Here is a 22,435-nt window from a genome sequence, read left to right as displayed (position 1 = left end):
TTGGGATGATCATATGACTTCTGTTCTTCATTTTACTTATGTGGTATATCACATTGACTGATTTGTGATTTTTTTTTTTGATTTGTAAATTTTGAACCATAGTTTGCATCCTTAGACTAAATCCCACTGATTATGTTGTATGCTCCTTTTAATGTGTTGTTGAATTCAGCTTTCTAAAATTTTGTTGATGACTTTTGCATTTGTGTTCATCAAGAATATTGGCCTGTAAATTTCTTTGTGTGTGTATGTGGCTGACTTCCAGTCAACCTCAATCTAGGCACTGAGATCTTCCCGTTTGGGATAGTGTTACTGAAAGTGTGTATGTGGGTCTGGCTGCTCTCTGCCCAAAAGCCAATAAACAGGCCAGGTTGGTGGTAAGGAAAGTTTGCTTTATTTCAGATGCTGGCAGCTGGGGGCCCAGAGTGGTGAACATCTATCCAAAGGCCGACTCCCTGCCCCCCACTGGCAACCTGTGGGCAAGAGCTTTTATAGACAGAAGCAAGGAGGGAGCCACATATAGAAACAGCAGAGTCAGCTCTGATAGTCATCTTCAAATTGGTCATCGGTGGTCTGACCAGCATCATCTTGATTGTTTTAGGTACAGTTCCAGGGTCCATCTGTTCCCGTTTCTCTGAGGCCAGTTCTTAGAATCAGGCAGCTCATGTCCCGGGTACAGTCTGGTCATTGTAGTTAACTTCTCCACCTGGGGTTTCAGCATCTGTAAGACAGCTCACCATGAAGATGCTCAACATCACTCATTATCACAGAAATGCAAATCAAAACCACAATGAGGTACCATCTCACACCGGTCAGAATGGCCGCTATCAAAAAGTCCACAAACAATAAATGCTGGAGAGGGTGTGGAGAAAAGGGAACCCTCTTACACTGTTGGTGGGAATGCAAACTAGTACAGCCACTATGTAGAACAGTGTGGAGATTGCTTTAAAAACTGGAAATCGAACTGCCATACGACCCAGAAGTCCCACTGCTGGGCATACACACCAAGGAAACCAGAATTGAAAGAGACATGTGTACTCGAATGTTCAGGGGTAGGGCTGAATGAAAAATTCATTTCCTACACAAGGCCGCTCCTTCAAGACTGGGAGAGAGGTGGTTGTTTCATCTACTGTATAGAAACAAACAGAGAGAGTCAAGCAAAATGAAGAAACAGAGAAATCTGTTCCAAGTGACTGAATAAGATAAAGCCTTAGGAAAAAGCCTTAATGAAACGGAAGTAAATAATTTAGTTGATAAAGAGTTCAACGTAATGGTCATAAAGAAGCTTGCTGAACTGGGGAGAAGAATAGATGAACACAGTGTGAACTTCAACAAAGAGATGGAAAATATAAGAAACTCTCAAATAGAAGCCACAGAGCTGAAACATACAATAACTGAACTGAAAATCAATAGAAGGGTTCAGCAGCAGACTAGGTAAAGTAAGGAAAGGATCAGTCATCTCAAAGACAAAGGCGGTCCAGTGGTTAAGACTCCAGCTTACAATGCAGAGGAAAGCGAAAGTCGCTCAGTCGTGTCCGACTATTTGCGACCCCATGGACTATACAGCCCATGAAATTCTCCAGGCCAGAATGCTGGAATGGGTAGCTGTTCCCTTCTCCAGGGGATCCTCTCAACCCAGGGATCAAACCCAGGTCTCCTGCATTGCAGGCGGATTCTTTACCAGCTGAGCCATCAGGAAAGCCCAAGATTACTGGAGTGGGTAGTTTATCCCTTCTCTAGCAGATCTTCCCAACCCAGGAATTGGACTGGGGTCCCCTGCACTGCAAGTGGATTCTTGACCAGCTGAGCTACCAGAAAGCAATGCAGAGGATGTAGGTTCAATCCCTGGTCGGGGAACTAAGATCCCATATGCCATGCTGCAACTAAGCCCACGCTGCAACTGCTGAGCTCACACACCACAACTTGAGAGTCCATGCACTGCTATGAAAGATCCCATGTGACAAAACTAAGACCTGATGCAACCAAATAAATAGACAAATGTATATTTTTAAAAATGTTTTTAAAAAGACAAGGCAGTGGAACTCAGCCAATCAGAACATCAGAGAGGAAAAAGAATGAAATAAAGTGAAGATAGCTTCAGGAACTTATGGGACAACATTAAAGGACATTATAGGGCAAAACTGCATTATAGGGACTTCCCTGGTGGCTCAGACAGTAAAGCGTCTGCCTGCAGTGTGGGAGACCTGGGTTGAGAAGATCCCCTGGAGAAGGAAATGGCAATCCACTCTAGTACTCTTGTCTGGAAAATTCCATGGACTGAGGAGCCTGGTGGGCTACAGTCCATGGGGTCTCAAAGAGTCAGACATGACTGAGCATCTTCACTCAAAGGAGAAGAACTAGAAAAGGGCAAAAAACTTATTTGATTAAATAATGGCTGAAAACTTACCTAATGTGGGGAAGGAATCAGACATCTAGATACAGGAAACTCAGAAAGTTCCAAATAAAGACCTTAAAGAGATCCTTACTAAGACACATTATAATTAAAATGTCAAAAATTAAAGATATGGAGAGAATATTAAAAACAGCAAGAGGAAAACAACTTGTTACATACAAGGGAACCCCCATAAGGCTATCAACAGACTTTTCAGCACAAAAATTGCAGGGCAGAGGGGGTGGCACAATATATTCAAAATGCTAAATGGGAAAAAACATTTAACCGATAATACTCTACATGGCAAAGTGATTATTCCTAAATGGAAGAGAGAGAAACAGTTTTCCAGACAGGTGGTGCTAGTGGTAAAGAACTCGCCAGCCAATTGAGGAGACTCAGGAGATGCAGGTTGCATCCCTGGGTGGGGAAGATCCTCTGGAGGAGGACATGGCAACTCACTTCAGTATTCTCGCTTGGAAAATTCCATGGGCAGAGGAGCCTGGTGGGCTCCAAAAAGTCGGACATGACTGAGCACATTATAGTTATGGTTAGACAACCAAAAGCTAAAAGAGTTAATCACTAAACTGGCCTTACAACAAATGTTAAAACATTTTTCTTTTTTAAGCTGAAAATAAAAGCCATCAAATAATAACAAGAACAGATATGAAGGAATAAATCTCACTGGAAGGTAAATATTTAGTAACAGTACTGGTTTGTTAACTTATGAAGCTAATATGCAGCTTAAAGACAAAAGCAGTAAAAATACCTATGATTACAATAATTAACAAAGGAATATTCAAGATGAAAAGATGTGAAATGTGACATCAAAAATGTACAGTGTTGGGGGTAGGAGACTAAAAATGATGAGCTTTAGAATGGGATCACACTTGTTGTCAACTTAAAATAGACTGTTATAGATATAAGTTGCCATATGTAGAACTTCCTGGGTAGCTCAGCTGGTGAAGACTCCCCTGCAATTCAGGAGAGTCTGATTCAATTCCTGGTTTGGGAGGTTCCCCTGGAGAAGGGATAGGCTACCCACTTCAGTATTCTTGGGCTTCACAAAACAAAACCTATAGTTAATACACAAAAGATCAAGGTCTTTTAAAACCTGAGGATAGTTCCTTAAGGTTTGATCCTGATATCTGATTTTTTGTTTGTTTGCACTAGTATAATGCTCATTTGTAAGAGTGTGTGTGTGTGTGTGTGAACTGCTCGAGGAGGGAGAGGGAGTGATGGACCGTGTCTTGCTCATGGATCAGGGCCTCCCCATGGGCCAGGGTACCTGATTCTTGGTCCACACACTTGACATTGCTCCGGGGGTACAGGCCATGGCCACGAACTTCCTATCAGGGCACCTGGGTACAGACACAGGGGTGATGTAGGGGACCCATCAGGGACAGCTGGCTGGATAAGGAGAAAGAAGGGGCAACCTCCTGTCCCAGGTCTCCTGACAAGACAGTGGAGGGGGGACAGGCTCCTGCTGCCTGCAGGTCAGGATCCCCTCACTCCTCCTCATTGGGCGGGAGAAGGATCCAGGCTTGTGCACTGCAGCCCCTGGGCTCCTGCTGAGTGTTCAGAGCTGTCCTTGCAGGGCCTCTGCAAGGCCCACCCTGGCCTCCCTGGGCTGCAGGGGGAGTCCTGTGAGGGGGGCCTCATCCAGGTCAAGGGTCACAAGGGTGTGGGCACAAGCTAAGCTTCATCCTTCAGTCAAGCTTTAAATAGGAGGCCCTCTCGTCCTCTACCTGTTGACTCTTCCTACCAACCTCAGCCAACACTGGAGCATCAGAGGACAGCGAATTACTGTTGACCTTCAAGTCCCCAAATAGGAAAGATTCAGGTGCTACTGGGGAACAAGGGCTGGGTGTGAGGCCAGTCAAGTTGGCTCAGGGTTTTATAGGAACCTTGAAGGAGCACACACGTGGCCTCATCATGACTTCTGTCTGCTGTCAGCACCTTTGGTCTTTCTAGGCCCCTTCTTGCTTACAAAAAAATTAAAGATTATATTTAGGACTCAATAGGTATAAAGATGAATATAACTGAGACTGAACTCCATCCAAATAGTTTTGTATGATTTCAAGATTTTTTTAAAACTTGGAGTATAATTGCTTTACAATATTATTTTCTGGTGTACAGTGAAATGAATCAGCTGTATGTATGCACATACCCCTCCCTCTTGGACCTCCCCAATCCTCTAGGTCATCACAGAGAATGAAGCTGAATTCCCTATGCTATACAGCAGATTCCCACTATTTATTTTACACATGGCGGTGTATATATGTCAATCCCAATCTCCCAGTTCGTCCCATCCCTCCCTCCCCCACCTCTGCGCCCGTTCCAGGTCCAGATGTGTGTCCTCTACATCTGTGTCTCTCCTCCTGCCCTGCAGTAGGTTCATCTGTACCGTTTTTCTAGATTCTACATATATATTTTAAAATTTTTCGTGGGCCACTGATGGGATCATGGGCCCTAACCTGCAGCCTACTGTGCCCAGTGGAAAAGCTAGCTTGGCCTAAGGGGAAATGTGTTGAAGAGGTGTGGGGATGGACATTGCGGACACTGCAGGGGGCAGAGTGGGGCCACACAGTCGGATGAGGAGGGGCCTCTGCAGCCTCAGATGACCCAACCAGCATGGGAAAGCCTGGGGGTGATGGGGCTCTATAGGAAGAGAGGAGAAAATGGAGTCCAGGGAAGCTCAGGAGTTTCCCTGGTGGCTCAGATGGTAAAGAGTCTGTCTGCCACGCGGGAGACCCAGGTTTCATCCCTGGGTCGAGAAAATCCTCTGAGAAGGGAATGATCCCCTGATTCCCTGGAGAAGGCAGTATTCTTGTATTCTTGCCTGGAGAATCCCATGGATAGAGGATCCTGGCAGGCTACAGTCCATGGGGTCGCAAACAGTTGGACATGACTTAGTGACTAAACAACAACAATCAATACAAAACATTGATGGACTTTTTTTTCTTAAATACTGTCTTTGAAATTCAGAATGTGTTTTTCACTTGCAACACATCTTGATTCAGAGAAGCTGTTTGAAGTGCTCCATTCCCATAAGGACCTGGTGATTACTCTATTGAACAGCACCACCTGGGCCTCTAGAACTTAGAGAAGGAAGTCCTAATTCCTTTTCTCAATGAGCTCGTGGTCATTAAGAGACACAAAGAGGCACAGAAAAAATACAGTGATGAGGGAAGAGCCTTCAAACAAAGCTCATGCCATTGGGCCCTGGCGGGAAAACAAGAGGAAAAATGGGTCTGACCTGTAGAGAGTCAAACAGTGACCCAAAGGAAGGGGGTTCTGTGATCTGGAACTGAGCTGAAGACTTGGAAGAGCTGTCACAACCCAGGACCCCATGTCCCTAGGCTTGACCTTCACTTCCTGGGCTTTCCTCCTTCAGATGACCTCAGTCTTCCTTGCAGGATCTGTCTCTCTCATCGAATTCATATTTATCAATAATGAAAGATGCTCTTCAAAAAACCCAACCTGTGAAACCTTTCCTTAATAATGTGGTATGATGATGACACTTCCTATCAATGATAAAAAATTTTCAATAATGATACAGCAACTAGGATGACTTCTGAAAAATAATGATGTTTCTTCTTTATACTCTTCTTATTAGATAATTAAAAATAGGTGGATCAATGAATTAATTGTAATATATGAAACCAGAAAAGTACTGCAAAAATATGAGAAAAAATTTCTTACCACTTTGGAGAGAGGATGAACTTCTTCAGTATGACAACAAATTATAAAACTTGCCTAAAGGCTTTATAAAAATTAAGAAGAAAGCCAAAGGGAAGAAATCATGACAAAGATAAAAACAAACTAGAAAAAAGTACTCAGAACACAAATCACACTTAGCAATGTAATTTCCTTAATCTGTAAGGATTCATAATGAACCGAAAGAAGATCAACAAGAAAGTAGTAGACTTAAACAACATTATAAAACAATTAGACCTAGCAGACATCTATAGAATACTCCAGTCAACAACAAAAGACATTCTTCCCAAGTGTACATGGAACATTCTCCAGAATAAACCATATCCTAGCTCATAAAACAAATATCCATATATCTCAAAGGAGAGCCATAATAGAACACGTGCCCTCCCACCACAATGGAATGGAATCAGAAATCACAGACAGGAAGGAGCTGGGGAACTTCACAGCCATGATACAGTTTAAACACACACTCTCCAATAACCAGTTAGTCCAAGACGATATCAAAAAAGAAACTGTAAAATCTTTTGAGATGAATGAAACTGAAGATACCACATACCAAAACTTATGGGATATAGCTAAAGCAGCTGAAAACTTAGAAAGAAATTTATGCCTATAAATGACTGCATTAAGGAAGAAGAAAAATCTCAAATCAGTAACCTAATACTATACAGTGAGACACGAGAAAATGAAGACCATCCTAAAGGTAAAGTAAACAGAGGAAGGAAATAATACAGATTAGAACAGAAAGTAATGAAACTAAAGGTAGAAAAACAACAGAGTCCATGCGGATGAGCATGTGATGGGCTTTGTGGGGCCCTGGCCCTTCTGCTTGCCCAGAACTGCAGTAGAAACAGGAAAAGTCCGTTCTGGTCCGATCTTCTGCCCCAAGAGGAAGTGGTGAAGGAGGGAGATCAGGTTCATGGAGGGGAAGGGAGCCAGCTGTGGTAGACTGGTTGCTCTAAGAGATGTTATGCTACTTATTACCTGTCTTGTTTTCAGTAGCTGCCAATATATTCCTGAAACCTAAAGCAGGCAGCACAGAGTGGGTGCTCCTATGGTGGTTGAGTGATTGAATAAAGGTTGCATGTATTCCACTGTGTGGTTGTTAAAATATTTAGTAATAATCCTCCTAAAACTAAAAATGTCTGATTTTTTTCAAAATTATTACATTGAATGTATTTGAAAATAAAACCATATATGTTTCTGATGACATTAGTAGGTGACTTTCTAGAAGAGTAGAATCTGGGTCAAGCCACCAAGCATATTTTGTACTTGTGAATATACAAGTGTATTTTTACTGTAACCCAGCTACACACACACACGTGGGCACAGGTGCATCCAGCTTTGGTTCCTAGAACTCAGTAGTTTTGATCTGATGTTGTGGGTCTTTGTTTTATTTTTCCTAACTGTGAAAAAACAATTTTCCTATGATCCATTTGTTTATTTTTATTTTTGGCTGTGGTAGGTCTTCACTGCTGCGCACGGGCTTGTTCTAGTTGCAGTGAGCAGGGGCCACTCTTCAGTGCAGTGCATAGGTTCCTCATTGCAGGGGCTTCTCTTGTTGCGGAGCATGGGCACTGGGCACGCGGCCTCAGTAGGTCCAGCACTTGGGCTCATTAGTTGCCGTTTGCAGGCTCTAGAGCTCTGGCTCAGTAGTTGTGGCGCATGGGCTTAGTCGTTCCACAGCATGTGAGATCTTCCTGCACCAGGGATTGAACCTGTGTCCCCTGCATTGGCAGGCAGATTTTATCCATTGTGCTTCCAGGGAAGTCCTAAATTAAATTTTAAGAAAAGAATGAGGTTGGATCCTAGCTTCATGTAGAAATTCTTATCATTGTGGATGCAGCCTCCTGTTTTGAGATGGTTTCAAAAAATCAAAATTGGTACTTAATTTTATCTTTTCACCTTCTCTGGAGACTATCGCATGCTTTCATTTCCTTATTTAGACTACTATAATGGTGCAAAGCGTCTCCGAATTTGTGGAATAATGATTACTTCTGTTTTCCTCATTTGAGTCACATATATCCTGGGATGGAGTGCCTGTCCTGGTGGGGTGGGTGGGAAAGGACTTCTGGGGCACAAGAGACTGTGTGGGGGTGCTGGGAATGTTCTGTGTCTTGATTGGGTGATGGCTACTCAGCTGCATACACTTATCAAAGCTGGAGCAGATACTTAAGAAGTGAGGATTACTGCAGGGAATGGTCTATAAAAATAGAAACTATCAAAAGGAATCAAAACACAATTGTACGGCTGAAAAATCAAATAGCTGAAGTGAAAAATCCACACTACACGTGTTTAACTATGCAGCTGACCGGTAGAAGAAAGGACTGTGAGCTTGAAGATAGGGCAAAAGAACACAGGACAGATAGCCTCTGCATGTGCCTCTCCTGAAGAAGGCACAGAGTCCCTGGTTTATCTCTTCTCCTAGAAAGGAAAGCAGTTGGAGATCCCTTTGAAGAGTTTGTTGATATTATCAAACAATACAAGAAATAGCTACATTATCCACTGGCTAGAAAAGACTCATATATTCATGAGTCCATGACCATAATACATAACTTTATATAAAAAGAAGCATGTGTGTACTTTCCTCCCCCTCCTTGCAGTCTCGTCTGGAGAAGCTGTGAGTGGCACAGGGGCAGGGGTGTATGTTCTTGCTGGGTGATTCACTCCTTCCTTCCCCTCTTTATGCCTGCATGGGTGTGTCTCCTGCTCTGACTCAAGATTTCCAGGCAGCAGGTTTCTTGAAGACTGGAATTCAGCCCCTCCTCCGTCCATCTCCTCCCTGCCCTTCCCCTGGGAAAGGGGCCCCAGCCTGGCCTGACTCCCCACAGCCTCCCCCAGTGGTGTCTCTGGGTTGCACCTGGGCCTGCTAGGCTCCCTGGAGGTGCAGACTGGCTGTGGCAGAGCAGTCAGGAAGGAATCTTGCTTGCTGGGGTCCTCCTGTGGCCCCTCACTTGTGAGCCTCCTGCCACTCTGGGGCCACCTTCTCTTTCTGTCCCCACTGGCCTTTCTGTATCCTTCTCAGTGGGCCTGGTGACTCAGCCCTGCAACCTCACATGGACGCACTTTTTTTTTTCTCTCCTGGACCTTAGGCCCTAGCTCTTGTCCCTTTGCGTTCCTGGGAGGCCCCATGGTCAGGCTTCTGTCCCTTTCCCAAAGCCAAGGTGCTGCGTACAGAGCTGTATCCACTCTGAGCGGCTGCCCTTCCGCCCCTGCCCATTGGCCCCTCTGCCTCACCCTGGAGCCACGGGAGCACAGCCTGCTGCTTTAACCCCCTACAGGCCTCCAGGGCCATCTCTCCTCTCCACAGTCTGCTCCTGCTCAGTTATCCTCCCCTCTTTCCTCCAAACCAGCACCAGATGTCCTGTGACATCTCACAATAGGAAACTCCCATTCTCCAGCTCTGTAGCTTTTTTCCTGACATTTCACTTTTCCCCCAATCTCCCCACCCCAACATGGACACTACACCTCCTGTGGGGCTGTCTCTGACAGTTAGGAAGAGAACTGTGAGAAGATAGGTGCATTCCCAAGATGGCACGTATCCAGTGTTATGTTGGCGCCCTTCAACCACCCTCTCTCCCAAAAACCTCAATCACCAGCATCCTGAGAGCCAAGAACTTGTGAATATATTTGAAAATAGATTATATTAGATTCTTGATGATGTTCTTATTAGAACATGAGGCTTCCTAGAAGAAATAGAATATCTGGGTTAACCTAGAGGGGTATTTTTTTTCTCCACACACACACACATATAAAAATACCCATGCACTGTTTTGGTTCTTTTGTTTTTAATTTTTTTTAATGTATGTACAATTTTTAATATTTATTTTTATTTATTTACTTGGCTGCGCTGGTCTTAGTTGTGACATGTGGGCTCTTTAGTTGCAGCATGTGGGATCTAGTTTCCTGACCAGGGATCAAACCCAGATCTCCTGCACTGGGAGCACAGAGTCCCAGCCACTGGACCACCAGGGAAGTCCCTGTTTTGGTTCTTAGCAACAGTTCGTTCATTTTGGTCTGGAGATTTGGGGGCGTTATGATGTCAGGGTTGCTCACAATGTACTTGCTCTGCCCCATGACGGAGAAAAGTCAGGCCCAGGACTGGAGTTGAGAAGTCAGAGGGTTTTCTGTTGGGGCCAGGACAGGGGCAGGTCTGTACAGAGCTCTTCAGAATTCTGCAGGTGAATGAGGGCAGACCCTGGCAGAGTATTCACACCTTCAGAGGGAGCATGAGATCCTCAGAGGGGGAATGTCATCACTGTAGGGAGGGAAGATCCCGTGGAAGGGAAGTGGTCCAGACAAAGCCCACCCCCATCCTGTATGCCCTGGTCTGTATCGGAAAGCAGGGACCTGCATTTCCTGGCTTCCCTGGTGGCTTGGATGGTAAAGAATCTGCCTGCAATGCAGGAGACCTGGGTTCAATGCCTGCATCGGGAAGATCCCCTGGAGGAGGGAAAGGCAACCTCCTCCAGTATTCTTGACTGGGAAATCCCATAGACAGAGGAGCCTGGCAGGCTATAGTCCATAGGGTCGCAAAGAGTTCAGCAAGACTGCAACTAACACTATTATAGAAAATAAACATACCATTATGGCAACAATCAGATAACACATAAAGGTTCCTATGAGAAATCTCTCTCCAGCACTGTCCTGTTTGGCTCTTGACTGCAGCTAAGGACAGGGAGAAATCTGCCCATGAAAAGATGCCCCAAAAAGGTGATGGGGTGACACATGATGTCACCCGTACCATTCTCAGCTGCCCGGGAGAAAGAGTAATGGCAGTTACAATGACTGCACCCTCCAAAGCGGATTCATTCTGGTGTCTTCTTGTGTCCTTCCTCAAAAGGGGAGGATCCCACATGTGACTGGGCTTTTGAAAGCATAACTCCTTCACAAGAGAGGTCTGAGAGAAGCCTAGTGGTATTTGAATCTTGTTTAATGCTTTTTGATTGTAACTAAAGGGCAGTAAGAAGTACCCTTTGCTGATCTAGAGGTGTCTTCCTTATCTGGAAGTTCTCTGCGTGGTACAGGAAACCTGAAAACTTTTCCTCTAAGATCAGGAAAAAGACAAGGATGCCACTCTCACAACTGTTATCCACATAGTACTACAAGTCCTAGCCAGAGGAATTAGGCAAGGAAAAGAGATCAGAGGCATCCAAATAGGAAACAAAGAAGTGAAACTGTTACTATTCTCAGATACAGGATATTATATGTAGAAAACCCTCAAGAAGCCATCAAAAACTCTTAGAATAAATGAATTCAGTCAAGCTACAGGATACAAAATCCGTATGAAAAAACCTATTGTATTTCTTTATGTTAATAATAAACCAGCAGAAAGAGAAATTAAGGAAATAATGTCATTCACAATTGCATCAGAAAGAATAAAATTTCTAGGAATAGATTTAACCAAGGAGGTGAAAGATATGTATATTGAAAATGAGACATTGAGGAAGACACATCTGTGACAACATGCATGGGCCTTGAGGGCATTATGCTAAGTGAAATAAACAGGACAGAAAAAGTGAATACAATATAATCTCTATTATATATGAAATCTTAAAAAAAAAAATCAAGCTCAGAGATACAGGGAACAAATTGATAGCTGCCAGAAGTAGGAGGCAGCGGGGTGGGGTGGGAGAAATGGGTGAAGAGAAACAAAAGGCAAAAAGAAAGGAAAGAAGGACTGGATGTAAATTGAGAGTTAACAGACTCAAGAGCGTGCATGACTGCAGGCTTTAGCACAGGGACTGGGGAGGGTTTTGGGGGGCTGGCTAAAATTTCTCTTGCTTTCTCTTGGTTCTCGGTGATGGTGATGAGGCTGGGGGTACACAGGACCTCCCCCAGCCCGAGTCATCAGTTCCATCCAGTCTGTCTTGGGTTCTCTGTGGCAGCTTCCCTCCCCAGGACTAGCTTGGACTTCCCCCACCCCTAGTTGGACTGTTACCAAAAGACCTGCCTCAGGCCTCAGGAGCCAAGGGACAAAGTATACTTTTTTTTTTAATTTTTAAATTAAAAACAAAACAAAACAGGGGGATTCCCCAGTGGTCCAGTGGTTAGGACTCTGTGCTTCCACTGCAGGGACACAAATTTGCTTCCTGGTCAGGGAACTAAGTTCCCAGATGCCATAAGGCAGCCAAAAAATAAAATGAAACAAACAAAAAACTTTCTCAGACTTCCCTGGTGGTCCAGGGGTTAAGAATCGGCTTGGCAAAGCAGGGACAGGGATTCGATCCCTGCTCTGAGAAGATTCCATATGCTTCGGGGCAACTAAGCTCCTGCACCACAACCTCTGAAGCCTGCGCTCTAAGCCTGTACTCCACAACCAGAGAAGCCACGGCAACGAGAAGCCCGCCCGCCGGGACCAGAGAGTAGCCCTGCTCTCCGCACCTGGAGAAAAGCCAGTGTGCAGCAGTGAAGACCCAGCACAGCCAGAAATAAATTAATTAATTAAAAATTTTTTCCTAACAAACAAAACACCAAACTTTCCTCAGGTCACACAGGGATTTATTGACTCTGGATCATCAGAACTCAGAGCTCTCAGTGGACATGTTGAGTCACACAGGGATTTATTGACTCTGGATCATCAGAACTCAGAGCTCTCAGTGGACATGTTGAGTCACACAGGGATTTATTGACTCTGGATCATCAGAACTCAGAGCTCTCAGTGGACATGTTGAGTCCACAATTAAAAAAAAAAAATCCAACACAGGGTCTGGCTGGGGGGCACTGCTGTGACAGACAGCACATACGAAAGCTCTTCCCCACCCTGGGCCCCCACCAGGCTTCTGAGGGGGGCAACTTCCAGAACACCTCTGCTGGGCAGCCCCGGACAGAAACCCTTGTTTCCAGTCTGCAATATTCTGACAGGAAGCAGGCCTGTGGAGCAAAGTGATGAGGGATAGAAAGCAAAGGCAGAGAGGGATTTAACTCCTTTTTGAACCAGGCTCACCTGTGAGTAGATTATTCCTTTCAGTGGAAGAGGTTTTCATAATAAGGGTTCCTTTCTCTTTTATGTTGCATGAGTAAATCTGAAAGGTGCTGTTACAGACTTTGATGGAAACTTTTTTTTATTAAAAAAAAAACAAAACAAACAAAAAAAACAACTATTTGTACTTGCCTTGCTGTCCGAAGTACTCACACCCTCGTAGGATAGAGAGCCCAGCACCAGTGAAGTATGAGGGACAGACTTGGGCTCGGGAAGGCAATATGGAGTCCGTGGGAAGAGCCCGCACACATCAGAGGCCCTCTGGGAGGTGAGAGGAAGAGTAGAAGAAGATACTGAGAACCCTGAGGAGTGAATGTTACCTTTCTAAAAATAGATTTTATTTAAATGCCAGTATTTGTTTATTTGTCTGCCTTGGGTCTTTGTTCCAGCAGGGGGGATCTTCCTTCCATCCTGTGGGTTTCTTTCCTTATAGTGTATGCACTCTCTAGTTGTGGAGGGCGGGACTCAGTAGTTGGGGTGTGCCAGCTCAGTAGCTTGAGGCATGTGGGATCTTAGTTCCCCCTGTCAGGGATCAAACCTGAGAACCCTGCATTGGAAGGCAGATTATTAACCACTGAAGCACCAGGGAAATCCTGATTTGGTAACTTGTTGGTCCTGGCAAACTAGGGAGATGGGACAGTCCAGGGTGACTTGGACCCTTCTCTGAGCCTGATGATAGGAAGTACTGCATTGCCTCATTGTGAATGGTGACCCCAGTTTGTGAAATCAGCGACATTCAGAATTGTGAACATAAAATAGGACTTGGTGGATGTATTCATCTGCAAATCAAGTGTTTAAACTACATAGTCACAGCCAGGCCACCTTCTTTCTCCTGGATGCCACTTATATTGGGGAGTTATTCACCAGGCTCCAAAATGTTCTGTTGGGTAGAACTTCAGGTTTATAAAATAAAAGTGACAAAAGTAAACTTATAAACTGGGCTAATGATACTTAAGATCTTTGAAAAGTAGAGTTCACAACAGGAAAATATGGTGTGTATCCTTTGCCTTTGGGGGCCTCCCTGGTGACTCAGTGGTAAAGAATCCACCTGCCAATGCAGGAGACTTGAGTTCCATCCTTGGGTCAGGAATCCCCTGGAGAAGGGAATGGCAACCCACTCCAGTATTCTTGGATGGGAAATCCCATGGACAGAGGAGCCTGGTGGGCCACAGTCTGTGGGCTTGCAAAAGAGTTGGCCATGACTTAGCAAATAAACAACAATTCTTTGCCTTTAAATAAACACTTCTTTGTAATTCCATAATAAAGTGATTATTAACACTATTTATATGATATAGGCCCAGGGCAAAAAGGTTCACCAGGTCTGTCTCATTTCTTAAGTACTTAAATCTCAGAAAGTGCAGGTGAGTCTGGCAACCTACTGATTTTACTAACAGTTGAAGATTTCTTAGTTGACCCATCACTCCCCTAGAGTACAGCTCAGGGCACCTCTTGGATCTCCTTCTTGGCTGTCTATGTTCTCTGGCCTCCGTGGGGCCCTGGTCAATAAAGGGTGGGTGGGGAGGAGCAGAAGCTAGGAGTGGGCAGAAGGCGGTAGTTAGAAGACAGGTGGTTCATTCATTTTTTCAACCCGTGGGGCATTTGACCTGCAAAGGGCAGAGTTAGGACCTGCCTGGAACGCAGATTGTGAGCCTCTCAAAGGCACAGACCTGGCTGGCGCTGAATGAAAAATGGTAGGGTAATCGCTGGCGGAAATTCCCCTTCCGTAGAGTCCTGGCTCCTCCCCTGAGCCACGCGTGATTGGCTGAAGTGGTAATGATTACATCAGCAAGCAGTGGCTCATTCGCTACTGCGGGTGGCGCAATCAGGGCAGGGTGGTATAAAAGTAGAGGCAGGCAGATTGAACAGCAGAGCTCTGCTCTGCGCACCTCGCAGGGGTTATCTCGCGCCCCACGAAACACACTCATTTCTGATGGCTCTGGAGGCTGTCACCCCGCGGCAACCTGAACAGCGACTGCTCCCTGACCGCACCGGGCAGCGGGGACAGAGGACAGCGGCCGCCTCGAGCTCCCGGGCAGGTTACACCCAGGGCCCCAGGCCTCGACTTCGGGGCCCCTGGGCTCTCATCTTCTCCGTCCTGGGTGTCTTGCTGTTGGTGAGTTCCCGCCGCGAGTACTGGCTCCAAAAGGCGCTGTTGGTGGCCCGGAAAAGGCCCGGGGGCACCTGGCTGGGCAAATGCCGGCAGGACCCGCCCGGGCAAGTCCAATGCGCGGTCTGTTGGTGGGGGGCGCTAGAGGAGTGCGGATCCCTGGCATCTACTCGCTGCCCAGAAGAGCTGGCTCCTTGGAGCGCCTGACCTCTGGATTGGCCCCAGGCCCAGCGAGCATCAGATCTTCATTTCTGTCCTTTCCCTTCCCTTTTCCCTCTGCTGACCCTCCTCACTCTTCTCTCCCTCTCTCTTTCTATTTTGCACTGCATTTATCTTCTAACCCGTGTCTTTGTGAATCATTCAGTGCAGGCCTCATCTCTTCCCCCCGCCCCCCCGCCCACCACTACCTTAAGCACCCTTACATTTCCTTTTCTCTGAAAGAAGAACAACTTCAAAATTGCTTCCAGCTCCTTGCACTTTATGAATAGAAACCATCAATCAACTCAGCTTGGGTCAGATTCTCACCACTTTCTTTCAGAGGGGGAGTTGGAGGCTCTGGGTGTGGTTCACCACTGCTGCTGCTGCTGCTAAGTCGCTTCACTGGTGTCCAGCTCTGTGGAACTCCATGGCCGGCCCCCCACCGGCTTCCCCGCCCCTGAGTGAGCGTTTTTAAGAAACAGTGGGGAAAAATGTGCACACTTGGCGCTGCTTTCTTGCATTGTTTGAGGCTCTTTTCAAAGTTGTTTATAGGTTCAAAGAAAAAAAAGTTAAAGGTCTAACAAAGTTACAGGAATCGTGAAAATATGCATCTTTCATTGAACAAATTAGTACCAAAAATCTGGAAAGAAACAGCATTTTGTATTCACAAGAAGTATAGAATTAGTTTTTAAACTATTGGTTTGGAATAGGTAGGACTCAATGAACACCACTTGATGAATGGGTCTGGGTGCCTGTCAAGTATCCAGTGTAGCCATGTGCATTGTCTGTTGGGTAACTCCTTAGAAGTGGAATTGCTGGGTCAGTGGGTTAGATGATTTTACTCTTTTGTCTAGATAATGACAAACTGTTCTCCCAAAGAAGACTGGACCGTTTTAACTCACACCAGGAGTCCACAAGGGTGCCCTATTTCCTTGCACCCTTGCACACTGAACTTTAACACTTTGCCAGTCTAAGAAGTAAAAATGGGGCACCATAGTGCCATGGTTTTGATTCTTCCATTCCAGTAGATTGTTTCAAGGATCCATGAGATTGCTGAGACTGGGAATGGATAACCAAGGGACCCCAGGTTAGGTCACAGGGGAGGCCACAAAAATACAGACAATAAAAGGACTAACAAAAATCTTTACACAAATTCTTTCAGACAACAGGAGTTCTTCACTAGTTCTTCTAAGGCCAACATAGCCCTAATACCTAAACCTAACGGAAACATTTGAAAAGAAGAAAAAATACGTTTAAATACCCTTCCTAAAAACAGAGGCAAAATTCCTTTACAAAGCAAATAGTAAACTAAATTCAGGAAGATTTAAAGAAGAAAACATACCATGACCAAATGGGATTAATCTCAGGAATAAGTGTTGGATTAACATCTGAAAATCAGTGTTTTTCACTGTATTAACAGTGTGGAGGCTTCCCTGGTGGTCCAGTGGTTAAGAAGCTTTTGCACTGTGAGAGATACCCATTCATTCCCTGGTCTGGGAGGATCCCACAGGCCTGGGAGCAACTGAGCCCATGTGCTACAACTACTGAGCCCCCAGGCTGCAACTCCTGAAGCCTGTGCACCTGGAGTCTATGCTCCACAACAAGAGAAACAACTGCAACGAGAAGCCTACCCATGAAAATCAAGAGTATCCTCCACTTGCCACAACTAGAGAAAGCCTGCACGCAGCAACAAAGACCTAGCACAGCCAAAACAAATAAATAGATCTTTAAAATCTATGGCAGAAAACATCACAATAAAGTAACTATCCTCTAATTAAAAAGTTAAAACAGACACACAAACCAGTGTAATGGAGAAAAACTATATAGAAAAACTAAACAGCTTAACAGATGCAGAAAAATAATTTGAACTGACAACACTCTGTAATGAGAAGGCGAAAGTTGCTCAATCGTGTCCCAACAGTTTGCGACCCGATGAACTGTAGCCTGCCAGGCTCCTCTGTCCATGGAATTCTCTAGGCAAGAATACTGGAGTGGATTGCCATTTCCTTCTCCAGGGGATCTTCCTGACACAGGGATTGAACCTGGGTTGCCTCTGTTGCAGGCAGATTCTTTACTGTCTGAAAAAAGCCTCATTTTATCAGGGTAGAAGGGCCCTTCCTCCATATGATGAAGGCTACTCCCTCTTGGAGTCACATCAGAGATTAGGATAACTGAGGAAGGGGCATGAGGGAATGTTTTGGAGCAAGCTAATTTCCATGATCTAGATAGAGGGTTTGGATTTCCCAACTGTATGCATTAAAAAGAAAAACAAAACAACAAAAAGCTCTTTGAATGGTCCCCTTAAGATTGTGCACTTCCTTCTTTGGAAATCTTAACATTGAAATAAACTAAAGAAATATTGAGCTCAAGTTACTGACATAACGCCAATGTATGAAGAGTTGCAGATACGAATTTCATCATAAAAATAAGACACTTAGGAGAATGGACAGAGAGGGGTGGATAGACAAAGAAGTATGTGATACACCTAAGTTACAGAACTTAGGTGATGAGCATATAAGAGTTTAGTGAATGAATCTTAGAACTTCGTTGGATGTTTGAAACTGTTCATAATGAAACATTGAGGGAGAGAGTCTGTGAGAGGAGAACCAGGGAAGAAAGGAAGGCATAGGGTTGTGAGGGCAGGGAAAGGAGAGTCCACCAATTTGGGGTAACTCGGAGGAGGCCCAGACTGCAGAAGGGATGATTAGGGGACACATGTGAGCTTAGCTGTCCCCAAATATTTAACAGGTTGCATTTTGTTTAGATCTAGGCAGTTGAACTGGGCTCAACATAAGCTGTTTCCATTTTACCTTTGTTTTTCTTTATTTTTTTTCCTCTTAATGTCACTTTCTACTTTAAATCACTCCCAGATTAAAGTTACAAAACTATACAGAACCCTTTGTTTCCTGTATCATCTGAAACATAGCTGCTGACATGACAGATCCCATGACTGGACACTTGAATGTATATTTCCCACAAATGAGGACAGTCTCCCCCCAAATGACGGTATAATCCTGAACATCAGAACACTATCATCATAATCCTGGTCGAATCCTCAGACTCCAGTGATTTCTGACTGGCCCCATTGTGTCATTTTTAGCACAGAGACTTGGCTGAAAACCCTGCATTGCTGTTTCTTCTTTCTCCATGTGATTCTGGTATTCTGTGGAACACTGACAGCTTCCTTTTGGGGACAGCTTGTTGGATTAAAGCCACAAGTTCATTACTCAATATGTGATTCTATATCCTGATTATGAAAAATTGTATGCATGGTAGAACCCTCATTTGTGAAAATTGTGTGTGTGTGTGTGCATGCACATGTGAGAGAGAGAGCCTGAGAGTATTCACGCATGTGGTCAAATAGAAGCAGTCAAGACACAAAATACTGGATGTCTTCTCTAATCAAGGGGATCTCTGTGGTTTCTGTATTCTTATAAAAAAAATTTCCCTTGCATATGCTTTCTGGGCTTCCCAGGTGGTGCTAGTGGTAAAGAACCAGCCTGCCAACATAGGAGATGTAAGAGACTGAAGTTTGACCCCTGGGTCAGGAAGATTCCCTGGAGGAGGAAATGGCAACTCACTCCAAATTTCTTCCTGGGAGAATCGCATGGACAAAGGAGCCTGATGGGCTACAATCCATGGGGTCGCAAAGAGTTGGATGAATCGGAGCACATACTTTCTGGAATAAACATATTTTAAGAGGAAAGAATACAGGGGCAAAAACTGAAGTGAAAGTTACTTGCTAGCACAAAAGGCCAAAGGACAAACATGAAAAGAATGAGAGTTTAGAGCTGGGAAGAAAGATCCCAGTCCTGTTTCATTTTGCAGGTAGTGGTCAAGGAAATGTGGGGTGGATCCTAGAAGGGGTGAGAGTGTGGAAGCCACTCATGCCTGTCCCTGCTTTGTCCCCATAGGTCAAAACTGCTTCAGCCACATCTGTAAGGAAGGATGAAATTGACCAGCAGTCATCAGCCCCACTGGAAGGGAGCCTCCAACAGAAGTTATGTCTACCAGGTAGATTCTAAGACTGGTCTCCAGCCCTTGTCTTCCTGTGTATGTGTTTATTTTTGGCTGTGCTGGGGCTTTGCTGCTGCATGGGCTCTCTCTAGTTGTGGAGAGTGGGGCCTCCTCTCCAGTTGCGGTAGGTGAGCGTCTCACTGGGGTGGTTTCTCTTGTTGCAGAACAGAGGCTCTCGGGCGCATGGGCTTCAGGAGTCGCAGCAGGTGTGCTCAGTAGCTGTGGCTCCCGAGCTGCAGAGCACAGGCTCAGGAGTTGTGACACCTGGGCTCAGCTGCTCCGCAGCATGTGGGATCTTCCCAGACAGGGATCGAACCCATGTATTCTGCATAGGCAGGCAGATTTTTTCTCTCTGAGCCACCAGGGAAGCCCCTGACCTTTCTTTTTACTGTTTCCTGTGCCAGCTATGAATGTGACTTGGGTGTGTGGCTTGTAATATATTTCTGTTGGCAGTACTGGTCTAGGGTCTGTCTAGGGTATGTGGTAGATGAACAATCAAGAGATGAAAGCCCGGTTGAGGAGAGTTCCCCTTGTGGATTCCACAGATAGCCAAAAGAGGCCTCCCCAGCCACACTGCCAGCCTCAGGGAATCCTGTGGGGTTTACTCACCAGCTTTTCCCTTCCTTCCCAGGATTCTATATGGAAGAAGCCAGTGGAGGTTGTGCCCCGTGCACCGATGGGACAGACTACACCAGTCATTCAAACACCCTCTCTTCTTGCTTACCTTGCACGACTTGCAAATCAGGTACAGAACCTGTGGTCCCCTGTGCCTGCAGTTAGGGTGCTGTGTGATGAGATGGGGTTTAAATGGGAGGAGGAGTCAGGAAGCTGATTTCCAACCCAGCTAGGTCTTCATCCTGTCTTACTCAGTAAAATAAATGAAAACAGAAGTTATTTGCATAACACATGCCAACTGGTAGGGAAGTCTTTCAAAATATCAGCTGGAAAGAGGGGAATAACGTGTCCCTTGATGGAGGGGGCTGGATGGTAAGAGTGCAGAAGGCCTGGGGGAGTGGGGCAGGGCTGGGTTTGAGCTGTGTGATGTGTCTGATCCTGGGCCAGGCTCCTGTGGGAGCCATGCCCTCTGCTCTGGGGTCTCAGCCTCTCTCAGCCTTCATGACCTGAGGTCCCTCTGCCTCTCCAGTAGGGCATCACCCATTGGGACATCACCCAAGAGTTCCTCTCCATCCACAGCGCCTCAGCTTACACCTCACCCCACCCCACTTCTTGCTCCTCCTTTGTGATCTAAAACGTTTTTCTTCCCAACCCTGGTGCAATCCGTAATGATGCACAGTCCCTTTTGTATGCCTCTGTTGCTGACACGTGAACAGTGGCTGTTCCATGGATGGTCCATGTGTGTTGCCACAGAAAATGACCCCAAAATTACTTTAAAAAAGAGTAATTCATTTATTTTTGGCTGTTCTGGGTCTTTGTTGCGGAACAAGGGCTTTCTCTCGTTGTGGGGAGGGGGGCTACTCTTGCTGCTTCTCATCGTGGTGCACAGGCCCTAGCGCACAGGATGAGTAGCTGTGGCACACAGGCGTAGCTGCCCCGCAACATGTGGGACCTTCCCAGACCAGGGATGCACCCTGCATCCCCTGCTTTGTCAGGCGGATTCTTAACCATTGGAGCAGCCAGGAAGCCATCCGGATCACTTCTTGAACTGAGTGGATGGAGATCTGGGTGGTGAAGAAGGGGTGAGAGACATATGAGGGAAACACACCCTCAAAACCTTATCTTTGGTCTGTAGGAGAAGAAGAAAAAAATCGCTGCACCCCCACCAAGGACACTGAGTGTCAGTGCAAAGCTGGCACTTTCCGTGGAGAAGATGCACCTGAATTCTGTCAAAAATGCACCACCAGGTGAGACACAGGAGCCTGCGGGGCTTCCAAACCACAGGAGACCCCAGTTTCCTTGTACCCATTTCTCTCTCCTGCTTCCGTGAAGCTCCTCCCACCTCTCAGAGCTGCCTTGTGCCTGTGGGGTCTCCTGAGCCTGCAGCAGCACTCCCTACCACCACCGTCTGTCCTGCACGGCTTACCCTGTGGCCCCTTCCCATGTCTCCTTGGGAGGGGCCTAGAAAGACCAAAGTGCTCACAGCAGACAGAAGTCATGATGAGGCCACGTGTGCTCCTCAAGCTTCCCATAAAACCGGAGCCAACTCGACAGGCCTCACACCCAGCCCCTTGTTCCCCAGTAGCACCTGAATGTTTCCTATTTGGGGACTCAGGGGCCAATAGTAATTCACTATCCTCTGATGCTCCAGTGTTGGCTGAGATTGGTAGGAAGAGTCAACAGGTGGATGAGAAGGCCTCGTGTTCAAGTTTGACTGAGGATGAGTCAAACGTGTGCCCACAGCCTTCTGACCCTTGACCTGGATGAGGCCCCCACCTCACAGAGCTTCCTTTGCAGCCCAGGGAGGCCAGGTGGGCCTGGCAGAGGAAGCCCAGCTCCTGAAGGACAGCTCTGCACACTCAGTAGGAGCCTGGGGGCTGCAGTACACAATCCTGGATCCTTCTCCTGCCAGTGAGGGGAGTGAGGGGACCCTCCCCTGCAGACAGCAAGAGCCTGTCCCCCCTCCACTGTCTTGTCAGGGGACCCAGGATGGGAGACTGCCCCCTCTTTCTCCTCATCCAGGCAGCTGGCCCTGATGGGTCCCCTACATCACCCCTGTGTCTGTACCCAGGTGCCCTGATGGGAAGGTCATGGTCACGGACTGTACCCCCTGGAGCGACATCAAGTGTGTGGACCGAGAATCAGGTGCCCTGACCCATGGAGAGGCCCCAGTTTCTGGAGAGCCAGCAACCGTGAGCCAGAGACTACCCATCACCCCCTCTCCCTCCGCAGGCCCTTCAGGGCAGGTGATTGGAATTGTAACTGGAGTTACAATCATCATTGTCCTAATCGCATGTGTTGTGTGGTGCTCCTGTAAAGGTGAGGTTCTAGAAGGGAAGGAGGAGGTGCTGGCTCCCTCCCTCATCTCCCCAGATCCTCCTGTTCCTCCTGGCTTGTCTCTGATCTTGTT

The 22,435-nt window shown here is 46.2% G+C and overlaps 1 protein-coding gene across 6 annotated transcripts in view; it reads left to right on the top strand.

The window, feature by feature from the left end:
- Positions 1 to 22,435, top strand: part of LOC102175959 (tumor necrosis factor receptor superfamily member 10B) — a 41,547-nt gene that overhangs the window by 6,268 nt on the left and 12,844 nt on the right. For 5 of the 6 annotated variants that reach the window (XM_018052325.1, XM_018052326.1, XM_018052328.1 and 2 more), the window contains exons 1-5: positions 14,822 to 15,201; positions 19,308 to 19,407; positions 20,042 to 20,155; positions 21,161 to 21,272; positions 22,097 to 22,344. In XM_018052325.1, coding sequence (XP_017907814.1) covers positions 15,019 to 15,201; positions 19,308 to 19,407; positions 20,042 to 20,155; positions 21,161 to 21,272; positions 22,097 to 22,344 — 757 coding nt within the window. In that variant the 5' untranslated portion in view covers positions 14,822 to 15,018. Of the gene's footprint in view, positions 1 to 14,821; positions 15,202 to 19,307; positions 19,408 to 20,041; positions 20,156 to 21,160; positions 21,273 to 22,096; positions 22,345 to 22,435 lie in introns of those variants that run through there. The other variant, XM_018052327.1, reaches the window with a different exon arrangement.

The sequence above is a fragment of the Capra hircus genome, chromosome 8 (genome assembly GCF_001704415.2).
Source record: "Capra hircus breed San Clemente chromosome 8, ASM170441v1, whole genome shotgun sequence".
NCBI lineage: Eukaryota > Metazoa > Chordata > Mammalia > Artiodactyla > Bovidae > Capra > Capra hircus.
This window is presented reverse-complemented; position numbering and strand designations above follow the sequence as displayed.